The 15560-nt window shown below is 34.1% G+C and overlaps 1 protein-coding gene and 1 long non-coding RNA gene across 2 annotated transcripts in view; both read right to left on the bottom strand.

Annotated features, from left to right (window-relative positions):
• Positions 1 to 15560, bottom strand: part of LOC141361723 (protein NLRC3-like) — an 843841-nt gene that overhangs the window by 38952 nt on the left and 789329 nt on the right. The window contains exon 7 of the mRNA XM_073863417.1: positions 6111 to 6284. Coding sequence (XP_073719518.1) covers positions 6111 to 6284 — 174 coding nt within the window. The remainder of the gene's footprint in view (positions 1 to 6110; positions 6285 to 15560) is intronic.
• LOC129451999 (uncharacterized) lies at positions 11933 to 14313 on the bottom strand. Its single transcript, XR_012367681.1, has 3 exons — positions 13414 to 14313; positions 12972 to 13020; positions 11933 to 12111 (listed from the first exon to the last, which is right to left on the bottom strand). It is a non-coding gene; the product is annotated as an uncharacterized lncRNA (long non-coding RNA).

Genomic DNA, 15560 nt, shown 5'->3' with positions numbered 1-15560 from the left:
TGTGCATAAGTCCTGAATAAAAATGAAAGTGAAAGTCAATCAGATATGAGATCATCATCAGTGTCAGATGAAGAGATAGAAAAACAAACTATTAGTGCTGTCAGTCAGTGATAGAAATGAAATCTTCAACATAATAAACATGTCAACAATCTGTTTATCACATACACATGAGCTACAACAATACAAAAACACATTTCATCTATTTCCTCTGAATATTTGATGTCAATGTAAGAGATGAATGTATTGATATTTATGTAGTATAATATAATGACACACTGACAGTTTTATGAGTTCACACACAAACAGTAAAAAAATGAAGGTGATGCTTTATTTGAAAAGTCCTGGAGGTTGACAGCCGTGTAAATAAAGAGAAACAGCATCGATGTCAAAGCTCGACAGCTGTTGTGTATATATTGTGTTTGTGTTGTTATTTCTGTCTGTATTCTGATGATTTGATAAATAATGCTTAAAACATGAAATAAAACTTGTTGAAGTTGTTATAAAAAGAGTTTAAGATGAACATCTAGTCTGCATAACTATAGAGGTGTCGGCCTATCAAACAAACCCCATTAACAAACATCATATATAATGTGTAAGAAGAGTAAGATCACAGTATTAAATCCTGGAGTGAACAAACTCAACATCACAGTTAGTAAACAGACTCAGACATTGGATTGAATTCTTATTGTGTTGATCTGACAAAGCATCAAGTATTGTTCATGTACACTTCATATTTTCTGTTTGTTGGGTTTAAAGGATACACAGCCTATAACAGCAGCAGATCAATTTACATTTATTTCTAATATTTATATTCTAGGATTTAAATTACACTGCATGAGTTTACTTTAAACATTTATTTAAATGAGCTCTACTCACTCTAGTGTCTGTAGTTTATAATGTGGATCATCTTTTAGATCAGAGATCAGCTTCTCTCCTGAATCTGTGAGTTTATTCTCATACAGATTCAGATGTGTCAGGTGTGATGGGTTTGATCTCAGAGCTGAAGTCAGAGCAACACAACCTTCATCTGTGATATCACAACTAAACAACCTGTAGAGAACAGAGACTTTATTTAAATTACGCAAAACTACAAAGTTTGACACAAATCTCTAACCTCCATCTCTTCATGTAATGTTCCTCTTTCAATCCCTCAGTAACTGAGACACTGTGTGTTTAAATGTCAAATAAATCCATCACACAGCTGACAATTAGTGTTAGATGTCTTAAACCACATGAACATTTCTTCATAAATCTGTATTGAGTTCATGACTCAATTTCATCAATTTCACTCAATCTATAAAAACATTATTAATGTGTGTGTCAGTGTCAATGATGGATCAATGTTTTTAATCATCTTTATAAAAACAACACGACGAGGAGAAAAACTCTTCATAGACAATAATATCAGTAAAGATTTCATCAAAGAAACACCAAACTACATTTTATGACATTTTAACAGAGGAGTTTTGTTACACATTGTGAAGGAAATTGAAATGAATCATAACTAATTATAACTAACATGTCTTTTCCTTACAGGTTTGAACATTTGTACTGTATGCTTTTGACAACAAAATGTGTTGAAATAGATGAAGTACGTGTGGTTAAATGATTTCAATTTAAACCCATGACTTGTTAAAGCTGAGGTCATCAAGAAAGTTAAATTTGTTTTTGTCTCCATGGTAACAGAGAGGAGTTTCTGAATTGCAGATATAAAGAATAAATCATATTAGAGATAAATGATGTGACTTTGTCCTGTATCTATCCTATATAAACTCTTGTATTCTTTCTGATGAGGAGGATTCAGTCGTGATTAAATCATATTCAAAGACATTCACTGGAGTCTGTCAGGTTGAACACATGATCTTATTTCCTCAAGTGTTTGTGTTCATTAGGGGTGGGAATCGTTTGGACCCTCATGAATCAATTCAGAATCGACATATATAATTAATATGTTAACCTAACCAGTCTATCGATATGTAACTGTAACTGACATATCGTCTAATCATCATCATTATACACAGTGATTTTGGCAGTATTACTGTATTTATCTAATGCAGCGCACCCAGCGCGCCATCTGAATAAGAAATTATGTGCATATTTTTACAGAAGTATATTCATGTTCTTATCTATATCTGAACATTTAGCGGCAGTTTTTTGGAAACGCTATTAGCACATCAGATGAGTCCGTAAATGAAAGGCGCTGTTTCTTCCTGCCGCTCACTGAACAGAGAAAAGGCAGATGAAGATCATCCCAACATGTATTTTGTTTTCTTGCAGTTTATAATGAGTCAAATAGGGCTAGATGTATTTGTTTTTTCTTTCTCTACTGCTCGTGTAAGCTCCGCTGTGGGTGCTCGTGTGGTGCGCGCTCTCAATCTGTCCGTGTGCAGCATCCCTCCCGCAGTTTTTGGTTCTGATAACGTCACGTTATTATTTTGTAAAATAACTTTTAAGAATCAATTCTTGGCATTTGTGAATTGATTCAGAATCGTCCACATCATGATGCATCAAAGAATAAATTTTTTTTCATAGTGTTCATAATGGACAAAATGTTGTGTGACTCTTTGGTGTTTGTCTTCTGTGGACACCCGGTGAGGATAAATGTCTTGTGTGTGTTGTCTACACGGTTATGTAACTTAAGTCAGTCAGGTGTTTAGGAGAAATCTAACAACACGACATCATAATTATTCATGAGACTGCTGATGTATCTGCTTACTGATCAGGGCCCAGTTCCCCAAAACGTTCTTATCGCTAAGTAGTTCTTAACCTATTTCTTAACCTCTCTCTTAACTCTATGGCACGATTCCCAAAACATTTGTACGCTTAGTATATCTTCTGTAAGTCACACTTTCGTAAGGTTGGTCTGGACCATTCGTAAGTTCTCTCTTAGCGTTGTTTGAGGGCAAAACGCTATTGCCGCAGTCTTTAGAAATCAGCACAGCGCAGTACAAGTCAAACTATGGTATGTTATCAATGATTTTATGTTATGGACATTTTAAGACTTAATAAAATATGTTTGCAATGGATACAGGACTATTTATGCAGTTGACTTTATTTGGTATCAGAACTAATGAATCAAAGACGGCGCCGGTGTTTGTTCCTCATTGAAGGCTGTTCCCTCTATGTTTATAGCGTTTTCATCACATTACATTTATAATTTATTTAGAAAGATTAAAGATCTCAATTGGTTATACTAAAAAGCAATAATATCATGTATTCTATTATACAATTTTTTAAATATTTCATATTTGACAGTTTTATGCCTTTTAACATATAGCTCTTTTTCTCTACTGTTTGTTTTCTTCTTCTTCTACCTTTATTTCTTAACGCCATTCCAGCATGTACGGCTATATTAATGGCGAGAACCAGGTAATCTATACACAAGTTTATTCAGACAAGTTGATTTATACACAAGTTGGGGGAGGGACAATTTGGTATCTCCAATTTGCGTGTTTTTGGCTTGTGGAAACCCGAGTGCCTGGAGTAAACCCACGCTGACACAGGGAGAACAGGGACAGGGAACTCCACACAGAATGGCCACCTGCCCTAACCGGGGCTCGAACCGTGAACCTTCTTGCTGTGAGGCAACAGTGCTACCCAGTGAGCCACTGTGCCGCCTCTACTGTTTGTTTTAAAACTGTTATGTTTCCATACATAATAAATATATATTATACATATAATATGATTCATACTGTAAAAATAATTGACTTACAATCAAAAACAGTCAAGATACATTACATAAATGCACACATATACATCTCAGTAGCCATTAAAGGGACACAAGGCAAGTCTGAGTATTATTTCTCTACTAGCTCCCCCTAGTGTCTGGGAGTACATGCTTTCTATATCTGAGACTTTACGAGACTGAAGGACACCGGGTCGGATACAGCGAACTTGCAAGTGGGGTATTCTTCCTACAGACGGTAGGGGCGGGTGAGAGAGTCTTCATTCGTCATGTAATGAGTCATTTAACCATATACCAACTTACGAACATGATTTATTAACATAAAAATGCTGCCTTGTGTCCCTTTAAAACTTTCAATGTATATAAAGAATAAACGTATAATGTGATAAAAACGCTATAAAAACAATACACTAAAGGCAAACATAGGGAACAGACTTCCACACAACACCGGTAACTCCGAAACAATTTGTTTTATTCGGCAACCCTTAAACCAGGGGTGTCCAATACGTCGATCGCGATCGACCAGTCGATCGCAAAGGCAATGCCGGTAGATCGCAAGTTAACTGTACAAGATGCTGCATGAGCATCGGAAAACAGAGGGCGAAATAGGCATTATGAGAGGGGCCAATCACACCAAAAGCGTTTATGGCAGTTGCAGGCGCCATTTTTGAATGATATTCTATGGATAGGGAGTGTTTACCCGCTGTTTAAGCTATGTTTATGCGCGCTGAGCGCCTTGCGGTTTCTGCCGCCGGCCGCAGCACGCGCCTTTAAAGGAACGCTGAGAGCGGAGAAGCGCCCGACGTCATTCGCGTCATTACATTGTCCAATCGAATGAGGGGAGAGGCGGGCCTTACGTTGTGGTGAGGGAAGTTTACAGTTGCTTTGAAGAACCGGACTCCACTCGCTCACTCTCTCCTGTGTTTCTGCACCTCTCATCCTCAAACAAGGTCAGAGCAAGCCTCCTCTTTTTAAAGTTTCTGCTAATATGACAGTTAACAGCAAAAGAGCGCTCACGCTTCAATATTTGATTGACAAGACAGCTGACTCGGTGGTTGCCTAGCAATAGAAAGCCGCATCGCACTGCTCTTTTTTTTTAAAGAGAGGCTTCTGATACTGTTGTCTTTTCCTAGTTTGTTTCACTAAACTGCATCTCCGCTATTTTAAGCAGTACTTGACCATGTACTCAATGACTTTTTTAACTCCTCAAAAAGAATGAAGTAGCCTAGCCTAATGGGGACAGCCTTAAATTCAATGTAGAGATATGCAGTATAGTCCTAATACACTTTTAAATTGTCATTAAAAAATGTAACTGTGTTTTTTACCAGGTAGATCGTGTCGGCTTTATCATTTTAAAAGTAGATCACCACACAAAAAAGTCTGGACACCCCTGCCTTAAACCTTTTGACATTTTGCCTGACATGGCTAAATAAAATAAAAAATTGCCTCCCAAGACAACTCATTATGGAGCTGGATGGATCTTCTCAGACCATATTCTCTATCTAACTAGGTTGCTTTTTATTGAAAACATTAATGGTAAGCAATACCGCATTAAACAGAAGTAACTGCAGCTGCTTGCCAATCAATTCTGATTGTTAAGTACCTTACCATTAGTATAAAAGTGTATATCATCATTTTTAAAAGTCGTTAAACCCATTTCAAGAAGCGGCACAATGGGATAATGAGGGTGGATGATTAGAGAGGGATACCCGCTTCGTCTATACTACTGACAATTTGATAACTTAATTATTAGTCTATTTTACGGATAACTTAAATTATGTTAAAATAAATGTTACTGGAATAGTTTGAGTTATGTTCCATTTGTATATAACGTGTTGTCTTTCTTAACGTCGTAATGCACCTTTGTGTGAAGTGGAAAATCGATCCCAGAGACCGATCGCAAATAATTAATCACCTTCACTTGGGACAGCGACATTATTACGTCGAACTTAGAGGCAGCGTGTTAAGAAGCTTCCTAAGAGACACTTCGGGAACACACTTAGGAACACAAACAACTTTGGTAAGATATATCTTTTTGAGTCTTCTTAGCGTGCTAAGAGTGAAAGTTATCGTGGAACCGGGCCCAGATACTTTACATTTTAGTGTGTTTTTTTCATACAGTTTATGTTTAAAGGAAGAGCATGTACGAAATTTATATCAGTTAATCATAAAATGGCCCTGATATGTCACTAGACATTAAGAAATCATTTTCATTTCAATTACTTATATCACTGACAACAGTGGTCTGACCAGGATATTGTCATTTAAAAAGTGGAGTTGCAGCCCTCAACTGATGTTTATGTTGTCATTTTGTGCATTGGCCACCATGTTGTGTGATTGCAGTACCAGTTTTAGCCACAATCCTACATACTGTTCCTTTAACTAAACCTCAGTACATGTGTGACTTTCAGAGAGATGATCTTACTTCAGTATCTCCAGTTTACAGTCAGGATTCTTCAGTACATCAGAGATCAGCTTCACTCCTGAATCTCTTAGTTTATTATAAGACAGATCCAGATCTCTCAGGTGTGATGGGTTTGATCTCAGAGCTGAAGTCAGAGCAACACAACCTTCATCTGTGATATTACACTTCATCAACCTGTAGAGAACACAGACACACAGTTTGTTCACACACAGATCAAATCTACAGTGAGTTGAATTTGTTTCTCTTCTGTCATCATTTAGTGTTTATGAATATTTTCATTTTAGTTTAATTTATGTGTGTTTATATTTTACTGAAACACATCAGTGAGATTTACAAGGAAATGAACTTCATCAGTTTATGTTTATATTAACAGTGTGATTTATTTTTTATACAGTAATTTTTTTTTTACTTTTGTTCATAATTCAATTTGAATGTTTTATGTTTGTGACTTTCAGTAAGAGTTAAAGTGTTGTGATGAATGTTGAATAAAATCAGCTTCAGTTATCAAATACATTACTGAGATTCAATTAAAATTCAACATTTGAAGTGGACCAAAACTTTTTATAAATGTTGTCTTTGAATTTTGAACAATACTTGTCTGAGGACATCTTAGGGTGTTTTCAGACCTGAGTCTATGTTTCAGAACCTGCTGATTTTTCTCTTTGGTTCAGTTTGTTTAGTCATATGTGAACACGGCAGGGGCGGACTGCTTTAGTCTATGATCACAGCAGACACAACTACCAGATGAAGATCAATAAAACACTCCAAAGAGGTTCACAACAAGATTACAATTTTCCCGGGATATGTTGTGCTGTTGGCGGCAGGGGTGCTGCTAGCAATTTTGGGCCCTATGAAAGAATATGAGGTCGGGCCCCCACCATACCCATTTCACACCAAACATACAATCCAACCTACTGTTGCTATTCAAAATCTTTGTCTGCAATTTAATAATACAGAACTATTTCTTTTGCTATTGTTTTGACCACAATTAACAGTATTTATAGATACTTACAATGTCTGCAACTAAGATAATTTATTGCGCAATGTAAATGTAATTGAAAAATACAGAACAGTAATCAAATAATCAGAGAAAATGCAACATTATTAAACATAGATTAAAGATAATTGTGACCATGCTTGTGAAAACCCAGCTGAAGTATTTCTTTGTGATTTAATGTTTTCTACATAAAATCATCCTACATAATGTAAAGAACATTTTGTGAAAATATGAACTTGATATCTTTAATGTAGACTGAGTAATGTCATGTCAGCGATTGAAATCATAGTGAAATTAATGCTTGAAATTAAACTGTGATGCTTTTATCTCACAATAAGATTTGAGGCTTTAGTCTGATTTTCAGAGACCGTCTCAGTGACATACTGTATACTTGAGCTGTTACACACATCAATAACATTGTAACATTTAAAAATGGTGAACAACAACAATGCATCTTTTCTATACAGTTACCTTGTACTTCAAATAAGACTGGGTCAAAAATGCTTGACCAAAGCTTGTATTATAATTATTAGCATTATTTATAAGGTGAAGAACAGGTTTCACACACCAGCAGCTACACTAAAGCAAAAATAACAACAGATCATTGAAACTGTGAACTTGAGAAAACAGCTTTACTCTTAACGTAAATGATTCTTCAGACTGTTTATTAATCAACAGGACTCTAAAATGAAATGAAGGACAACTGTAGATAAACGTCTCCATCTCTCTAACAAACTACAACAACTATAACAGATTACGACAGATTGATTTCCTAAACCTGTTGCAAGGTGAGAAGCTTTAATATACCTTAACCTCTTGAAAAGCACCCCCATTCTGGCCCCAAACCATGAAAATACCTACTTTCACTAAAAGGGCTGTTTTTACTAAACCATTTAGAGTATAAGCATAACTGTGGTATCATTAGATAGAAGACCATGTTTCAAAATTATTTTAAGATAAAAATTAAAAAAGTTAGAGAGGCTGAAGTACATTGTAATAAATTTTTTTTTGGCATAACATCTTTTTTAACACTAAAAATCTTAATGGTAAATATATGTGTGAAACCTAGAAATGCAATGATGTCAAAGCCACAAGTCTAAAGAAGTTATGTTTCACGTTTGAAGTCAATAGACCCAAAAATTAGGTTCTTGCAAGAGTTTTTGTAAGACTAGTGCCTTTTCTAAGTGCCAGTCAGCCACAAAATAAAAGTATTTTGTTTACATGCATACACGTTCGTTCTTTTTATTGTTTATCCTTATATAAGCGTATAAAATGCCGTATCCACACCAGGAAATAAAGCTTCACACAAAGATCGTTGAATTCGTTATCTAATTGGCTACACATTCTGTCTATCAATATTTTCCATGAAGTCATTGGAGGAACGCGTGAGTCAGATGACGTCACGATATTTGACAGCGCTGTTTGGATATTATGTATTTTACTCCCGCCTACTTGTACAAACATGTTTGAGCGCTGGTTTTGAACGCGAGTGTAATCTCATATACAAGTGTTACGATGTAAATAGTCATCACAGTGTTTTCCATACATTGATTTATCTGTGGTGGCCCACCACAGAATCAACACTGGCCCCCACAAATAGAATTTTCATGATTCCCATTTACATTTTTATTTCACTTTTTAATTCACTTAATTCGGCTTAAAATATAATTTGATATATAATACAGATCAAATACAGATACAGATCAAAGAGTAGAAGTGAAACATATTTCAGGTGCCAACACTAGATCAAACGCAAACACGACATGATAACTTCACATATATGCTAATTAGTGTGTGACGTCATCACCACCACAGTCTCTCAAAATCCTGTGGGAAACACTGCATCAGATTGTATATTATAATCTATTACAAGACGTGCATGTGAAATCTGATGTAAACAATGGACAATATATCAATATTTCACGGATTATACGCATTTGTGGACAAAAACGGTCATTGGATGTACTTTGTTGGAGAGTTTTTATGGGTTATTCACACATCTGAAACAGACTGATTCGATTCGCGTTCCTTATACCAGCACAAAGGTAAGGAGTCAGCTTATTTTATGCATGTTGTCATCTGGACTTCTGTAACAAAATACTATATTTATGATGCTAGAGCAATTGTATCTCAAAACGGACACCATACACTGATGCTAAACCCTTAGACCTTTTAAACGATGTATAGCAATGTTATTATTATTGTTTGTCTGTACACAGTAGGTGTTGGACTTTAAGCGTCCATTGCATGTTCATAATTAGAGGAAAGACATGGTATTAAAAAATAAGCTATTTATTGATCAGATATGAAAAAGTTTTACAGCGCTGGGTTGTTTCAAGGCCCCATGTGGCAAGCAACCAACCCCAGCTTACGGAAATACATGAATATTTATATGATATGTGACGTCGTTCTTTCTTCAAATCTCTCCTCCCCATAACAGGCGGTTCTCATCTCATTATCTGACTCCATTACTACACCCTGCTTTGGCCTGTGGGGGTATATAACACACAAACATACAGAACACCTTGTGCCCTAGAGCATTTCATCCTTATATGGCGATGTCTTATTACAGGGCAATCTTCTACATTATTCATGGGCACAAAGGCATAATCATTTATATATTTTAATACATTAATCTTCATGACAACATTTAATTTTATAAATCTAAACACTTCTATATGTAATAATCTGGAAATGAATGATTATTAGTGAATTAATATCAAAAGCATGTATTTCTTTTGTCTGTGTGCTTTCTCCTTCAAGGATTGTTCTTATTTTGGCTATCACCAGCAGCTGCAAGGTCGGTCCTCCGAAACCACAACCTTGCAGCACACACACAGACAACCCTCATATTTTCAGCACAGGAATCAATTTTGTAAAGGCACACATAAGCTGAATTATAATAATATGATTAGTAGAATACATTTGAACAACATCAAATTCCACATAGGCTATATATATAGTGTTAGCAGCATTAAAAAAACTGACGTTTTTCCGTGCACGAACTAGTGCGCGTCGAGAGGTTAATGGACTAGTTAAGTCTTAGTTGCATTTCAGTTTTATCACAATCAACTCGATTCACCACTGCATAAAAATCCTTCTTTGGCATATTGCGTTACAAAACATTGGAGTGTGTAACCGCTAGCATTTCTAGTTTATGTTAATTAGGTTATACAGGCTACGTTAATTAAAACAGCTTATAAGGGCTGACTTCGCATTAGAATCATAACACAAAACAGGGAACGTAAATCCCCTTGTTTTTTTTTAAACTGGGGTGAACAGAGCGAAGACTTATTACAGTGGAAAGAACCCTGGTGAAAAAATAGTATGCTAAATATATTTAATTTTGATATACTTAAGTATACTTGCAGTCACACTAATGACCAGTATACTTAAAGTGTGCTATTGATTAGTTTATTTAAAGAGTGCTATTTTGGAACAATTAATTTTGTACTTAATATATTTTAGTTGTATATTAATTGTAATAAAGTACAACTTTAAGTGTATTTAGTGTACTTTTGTGTGCTAAAGTGGAACAACTTTAAGTGTATTTAGTACAATTTAAGTACATGACTGTTTTTGGTAACACTTTATTTTACGACCCGCAAAGTACCGCGTAATTAAACCGAATTTACAGCGTACCTATTTGTAACAACAGAGTACCTCTGCAGTACGTACTTGTAGTTATAAGGGAACAATATTTTAAGTTTGGGGTAATAAGGGGGTAAGAATATATGGAAAATTATTCTCTAAGTATTTCATAACTACAGGGTACCTATTGTAATATGTATGACTTACGTCTATGGGTAATATGGTCTATGTGTAATGTTTTCTTTTTCATATTTGCTACTTACCTGATGAAGTGTTTTGTATAGCCTACAGTTGATGTCTACAAGCCACGTCGGCAAATAAAATATAACACACAATAAAAATAATAGCAACTTGTACCTCTTTGATCTGTATATGTATACATGAGTTACCAGTAACTCTTATATTTGCGGGCTGTAAATTAAAGTGGGACTTATTCCCCGATTGTTCTGTGTATGTACCAGGTAACTCTCATATTTGCGGGCTGTAAATTAAAGTGGTGCTTTGTTCACCTCTTGTTATAAATGTTATAGGGTAAATACCATAAAAATACAGAATATTGTTATTTTTTATTTTAAAACAACTTATCCCTGGTGAAAAAATAGTATGCTAAATATATTTAATTTTGATATACTTAAGTATACTTGCAGTCACACTAATGACCAGTATACTTAAAGTGTGCTATTGATTAGTTTATTTAAAGAGTGCTATTTTGGAACAATTAATTTTGTACTTAATATATTTTAGTTGTATATTAATTGTAACAAAGTACAACTTTAAGTGTATTTAGTGTACTTTTGTGTGCTAAAGTGGAACAACTTTAAGTGTATTTAGTACAATTTAAGTACATGACTGTTTTTGTGCTAAATTCATGCTTGATAAGTGGATTAAGAGTGTGTTTTATTTATGTTAGTAGTACATTACAAATGTATTATGAGTGTCTTGCAAACATACAATCAGTATACCTTAAATAGACTGTTTGCATACATTCTATATATTTTTGGCCAATCCAAAATTCTAAAAACTGCCCTGGTGAAAAATGAATATGCCAAGTACATTACATTTTGTATACTTTTACATACCTGCAGCTAGATTAGTAATGAGTATACTTCAAGTGCGTTAATAATTAGTTAACTTAAAGAGTGCTATTTTGGGAATAGATTACTTGCTGGTAACATAACCAAAATAATTTTTTCCAAATAAATAAAAGCTGATTAAAACAGTCAAAAACAATTCATTTTAAATATATTTAAAATATAGTTTTATTCACAGCATTCAAAGTGTACAGTATTTGCCTAAAAATTGAACAATTACTCATTGAAGAATGTCAAGATGATTAAGTTTACAACGTCTTTCTCTCCCAAATTAACTTATTCCCAAATTAGTCTGGCAGGTTTTGGTTCAGCCTTAGGAAATCTGAAAAAGATAGACAATAAGCTCAATTAAAAAGTGTTTAATATTAAAACATTACATTTATTTAAGGCTTACTGTATTAAATCTATAGTTTACTGGCAGAGATTGTATAGCAGATATATTTTTACCTAAACTAGAGCTTGACTAAAATGTCATCATATATATTAAGGGGCGGTTTCCCAGACAGGAATTAGACTAGTCCTAGACTAAAATAAATGTAAGAGCTGTCCAAACTGAAAACAACTTGCTCTGACATATCTTAATACATCAGTGCCCTTTGTTTTACATCGTAATGCACATAAGTAATGTTTTTAGTAAGGCATGTTTGTTAAAACTATCCTAATTAAACTAAGGTCTAGTCCTGGATAAAGCTAATCCCTGTCCGGGAAGCCACCCCTAAGAGTTTTCATTATAATGACTTGCCTATATGGACTGCAAAACCCTCCATACATAAAATACTTCAGCTCCTAAAGAAAGATTTTATTGTATTAAATTTAAATGTAAAACTTGTCAGAAAGAAAATGCAACAAGCAGACAACTGGGTGGTTTCCTGTAAGGGGATTATCTTAAAACAGGACTAGGCCTTAGTTTAATTAAGAAATATAACTAGTTTCAAAAAACATGCCTTACTAAAAACATTACCTGTGTGCATTTTGAGGCAAAACAAAGGACACTGGTGTATTTTAAGATATGTCAGTGCAAGTTGTTTTCAGTTTGGACAGCTCTTACATTTATTTTAGTCTAGGACTAGTCTTATCCCTGTCCGGGAAACAGCCTCAATATGTATATAACATTATCTAAACTGAAGCTTGATTTACTATTACGAATGAATTATTATATCTTAGGAGTTTAAAATGACTTACCATTAGCTGCAAAGTCCTCCCTACAAATGTCTTGGAAAAACTTTAGCTTCTGAGGAAAGAATGCAGCATCATTAATACTAAATACAGTGAGGTAAAAGACTTACCTCTAAACAGTCAATAAATGGTTAACTTTCACGCTACATTTAAAAAACAGATTTTCTGACGCTACCTTTATTCATTAACATATACACACACACCAATACATATATTTAACAAAACAATCGGGTGTACTAATTCGATTTAACAGGCTAACAGTGCTATCTTTCAAACCTTTAACATTAGCTATAAGCTAAGCTAAGCTACACAGCAGCTTATCACTAATAGCGAGTTAGACACCGCGTTATTGACAACATTTCGCATTCGAAATATGATAGTCTACTGATAAACTTCAGAATGGTCAAACGATAATCAAATATATTAATTTTAAGATATTTTAACGTACCTTGGGACTGAATCCGTCTGTCTTGAACGACTGGTAAAAATCAAAATACGTGCGTCGTGACGTCATCCCACACGTCAGATGCATTATTCAAATCTCAGAATTCACTTTTCTCTGAAATGCATTTACGAAAACTGTTTAAGTTAATTAATGTGTACAGCTAAAAGCGGTATGCAATTGACTCAAAAACTACAAAAAAACAAACACTCATATTCCCCTTACGAAAATGAATGTTTTTTTTTGTGGTAAAAGTTTAGTAACCATGTTTTTTTTTTTGGTGTATTGATTATTATTAGCAAAACCATGGTTGTTTTGTGGTAAAACACAGTTAATTGGTTTATCCAATGCTTGACTATAGTGAAGTTACCTTATTATGTTAATAGTATATTACAAATGTATACATCTATAATATAAAATGTAACAGAACATACTGCTCTCTCGTAATTTTAAGCCCACGTTATTTCTCCATAAAATAATATACATTTGTACACCCCATATACTTTCAAAATGTGCTTAAAATATACTGTTTCTAAAGAATAATAAATAATGTATTTTAGAAATATACTGTCAGTGCATTATTATAATGATAACTTTAAGCATACCGATAAAGTATACATAAAATACATTTTAAAATAAGTTTAAATTTAGTATACTTTAAAAATTGCACAAAACTTTAACTTTAAGTATATTTTTCTAAAGTATACTTTTAGAAAATATACTAAAGTATAATTATTTTGAAGTATGTTAAAAGTTTAATTGTAAAAAATACGCGCAAATATGTTGTAAGCATACTTTAAATATGTTTAAAGAAAGTACATTCCTTTGTAAGTATATTTGTAATGTACTATTGCAAAGTTTAATATACTTGAAATACAATAAAGTATATTTGTTTTTCACCAGGGATTTCAAAACATCTTTAAAACACTATAATTAAGCCAACACTTAATGTTTATTATCACATAACTTTTATTTAAAATAAAAAGTCATGACAATTTTTCATTGTTTTTGCGGCTTGGCTTCCTCTGTTGGTGTTCTTGTCCACTCGGATGATGAGTTGATGTCGTCTCACAAATTCTGTTCTGCATTACATAAAAAAACATAAATGAAAGCCTTCAGTAAATGTTTCTTCACTGTGCCTTGACAGAAACAGAGTTTTCTAAGCCAGTTACGTTAATAACTTTAGGCTTACTTATGTGCTAGCTAACCTGCTACCGTTAGCTGGCAACTTTCTTGAAAAAACATTGTTTGAAATGCGTGAGTCATGTATTAACAAAACCAGTCACCTTATCCAGCATGCGGATCCTGCTAACATCACTCGCAGCCGTACTCCACAGTGTAGAACGTTTTTAAAACCTCTTAAAGAAATTTCACCTCAGGATCGCGTTCCAGCAAACCTCCTGCAGACGGCCGCGCGCTCTACACATGCGCAGTAGCCTACGCATGTAGTCGTCTTTTGCTTTAGCGGGAGCTGATATCTGCTGTTGTTTCATTCTGGTTTGCCATTGCATAAATTATATTTGGCTAAAATACTTGTGTTTATGTAGTGTTCTGAGTTTTGTGTTCCAGCAAACTTTAGCGTCTTTTATTTTGAAAGAGATTTAATTTGAAGACATTTAATTATTTTTGTAATGTCATACGTTTTTCCTATCTATCTATCTTATTTTCATTCTTCATTTTTTTATATTATACAAGGAAAAAATTTACTTTGTGAAAAATAAATAGTTTAAGTTTGAGTGACGTCACTTAGTGGCGCTGTCGCGTCCGACTCTCTCAGTTCTACATGTGACTGGAGAGAGTCAGGTTGGTGTTTTTGCATCTCTGTATAATGATTGATAAAAGTGTAAAAATTGTTAAAAATATGAGTCAATATCAATGTTAGAAGTGTTAAAAAGATGGATTGAGTGCATAGATTTGATTTTCTGTGAAGAATCAGATGCATTTAGCAAGTTTTACAAACGAGTGGCCTTAATATGTTTGTTTAATGTTGCCGCCCGCACGCTAATTTGGAGTGCGAGTTTTTCCTTTTAATATCAGTTTTAAATACAAAATTTTGGTGGATTGAGTCTGTAGAAGTGATATGTTGTCTATTTAATTTAAGTTGAATGTGTGTAATTTTTATTTAAATCGTATTTTGTGTATATTTAGTCAAC

Source organism: Misgurnus anguillicaudatus, chromosome 24, assembly GCF_027580225.2.
Source record: "Misgurnus anguillicaudatus chromosome 24, ASM2758022v2, whole genome shotgun sequence".
NCBI lineage: Eukaryota > Metazoa > Chordata > Actinopteri > Cypriniformes > Cobitidae > Misgurnus > Misgurnus anguillicaudatus.
This window is presented reverse-complemented; position numbering and strand designations above follow the sequence as displayed.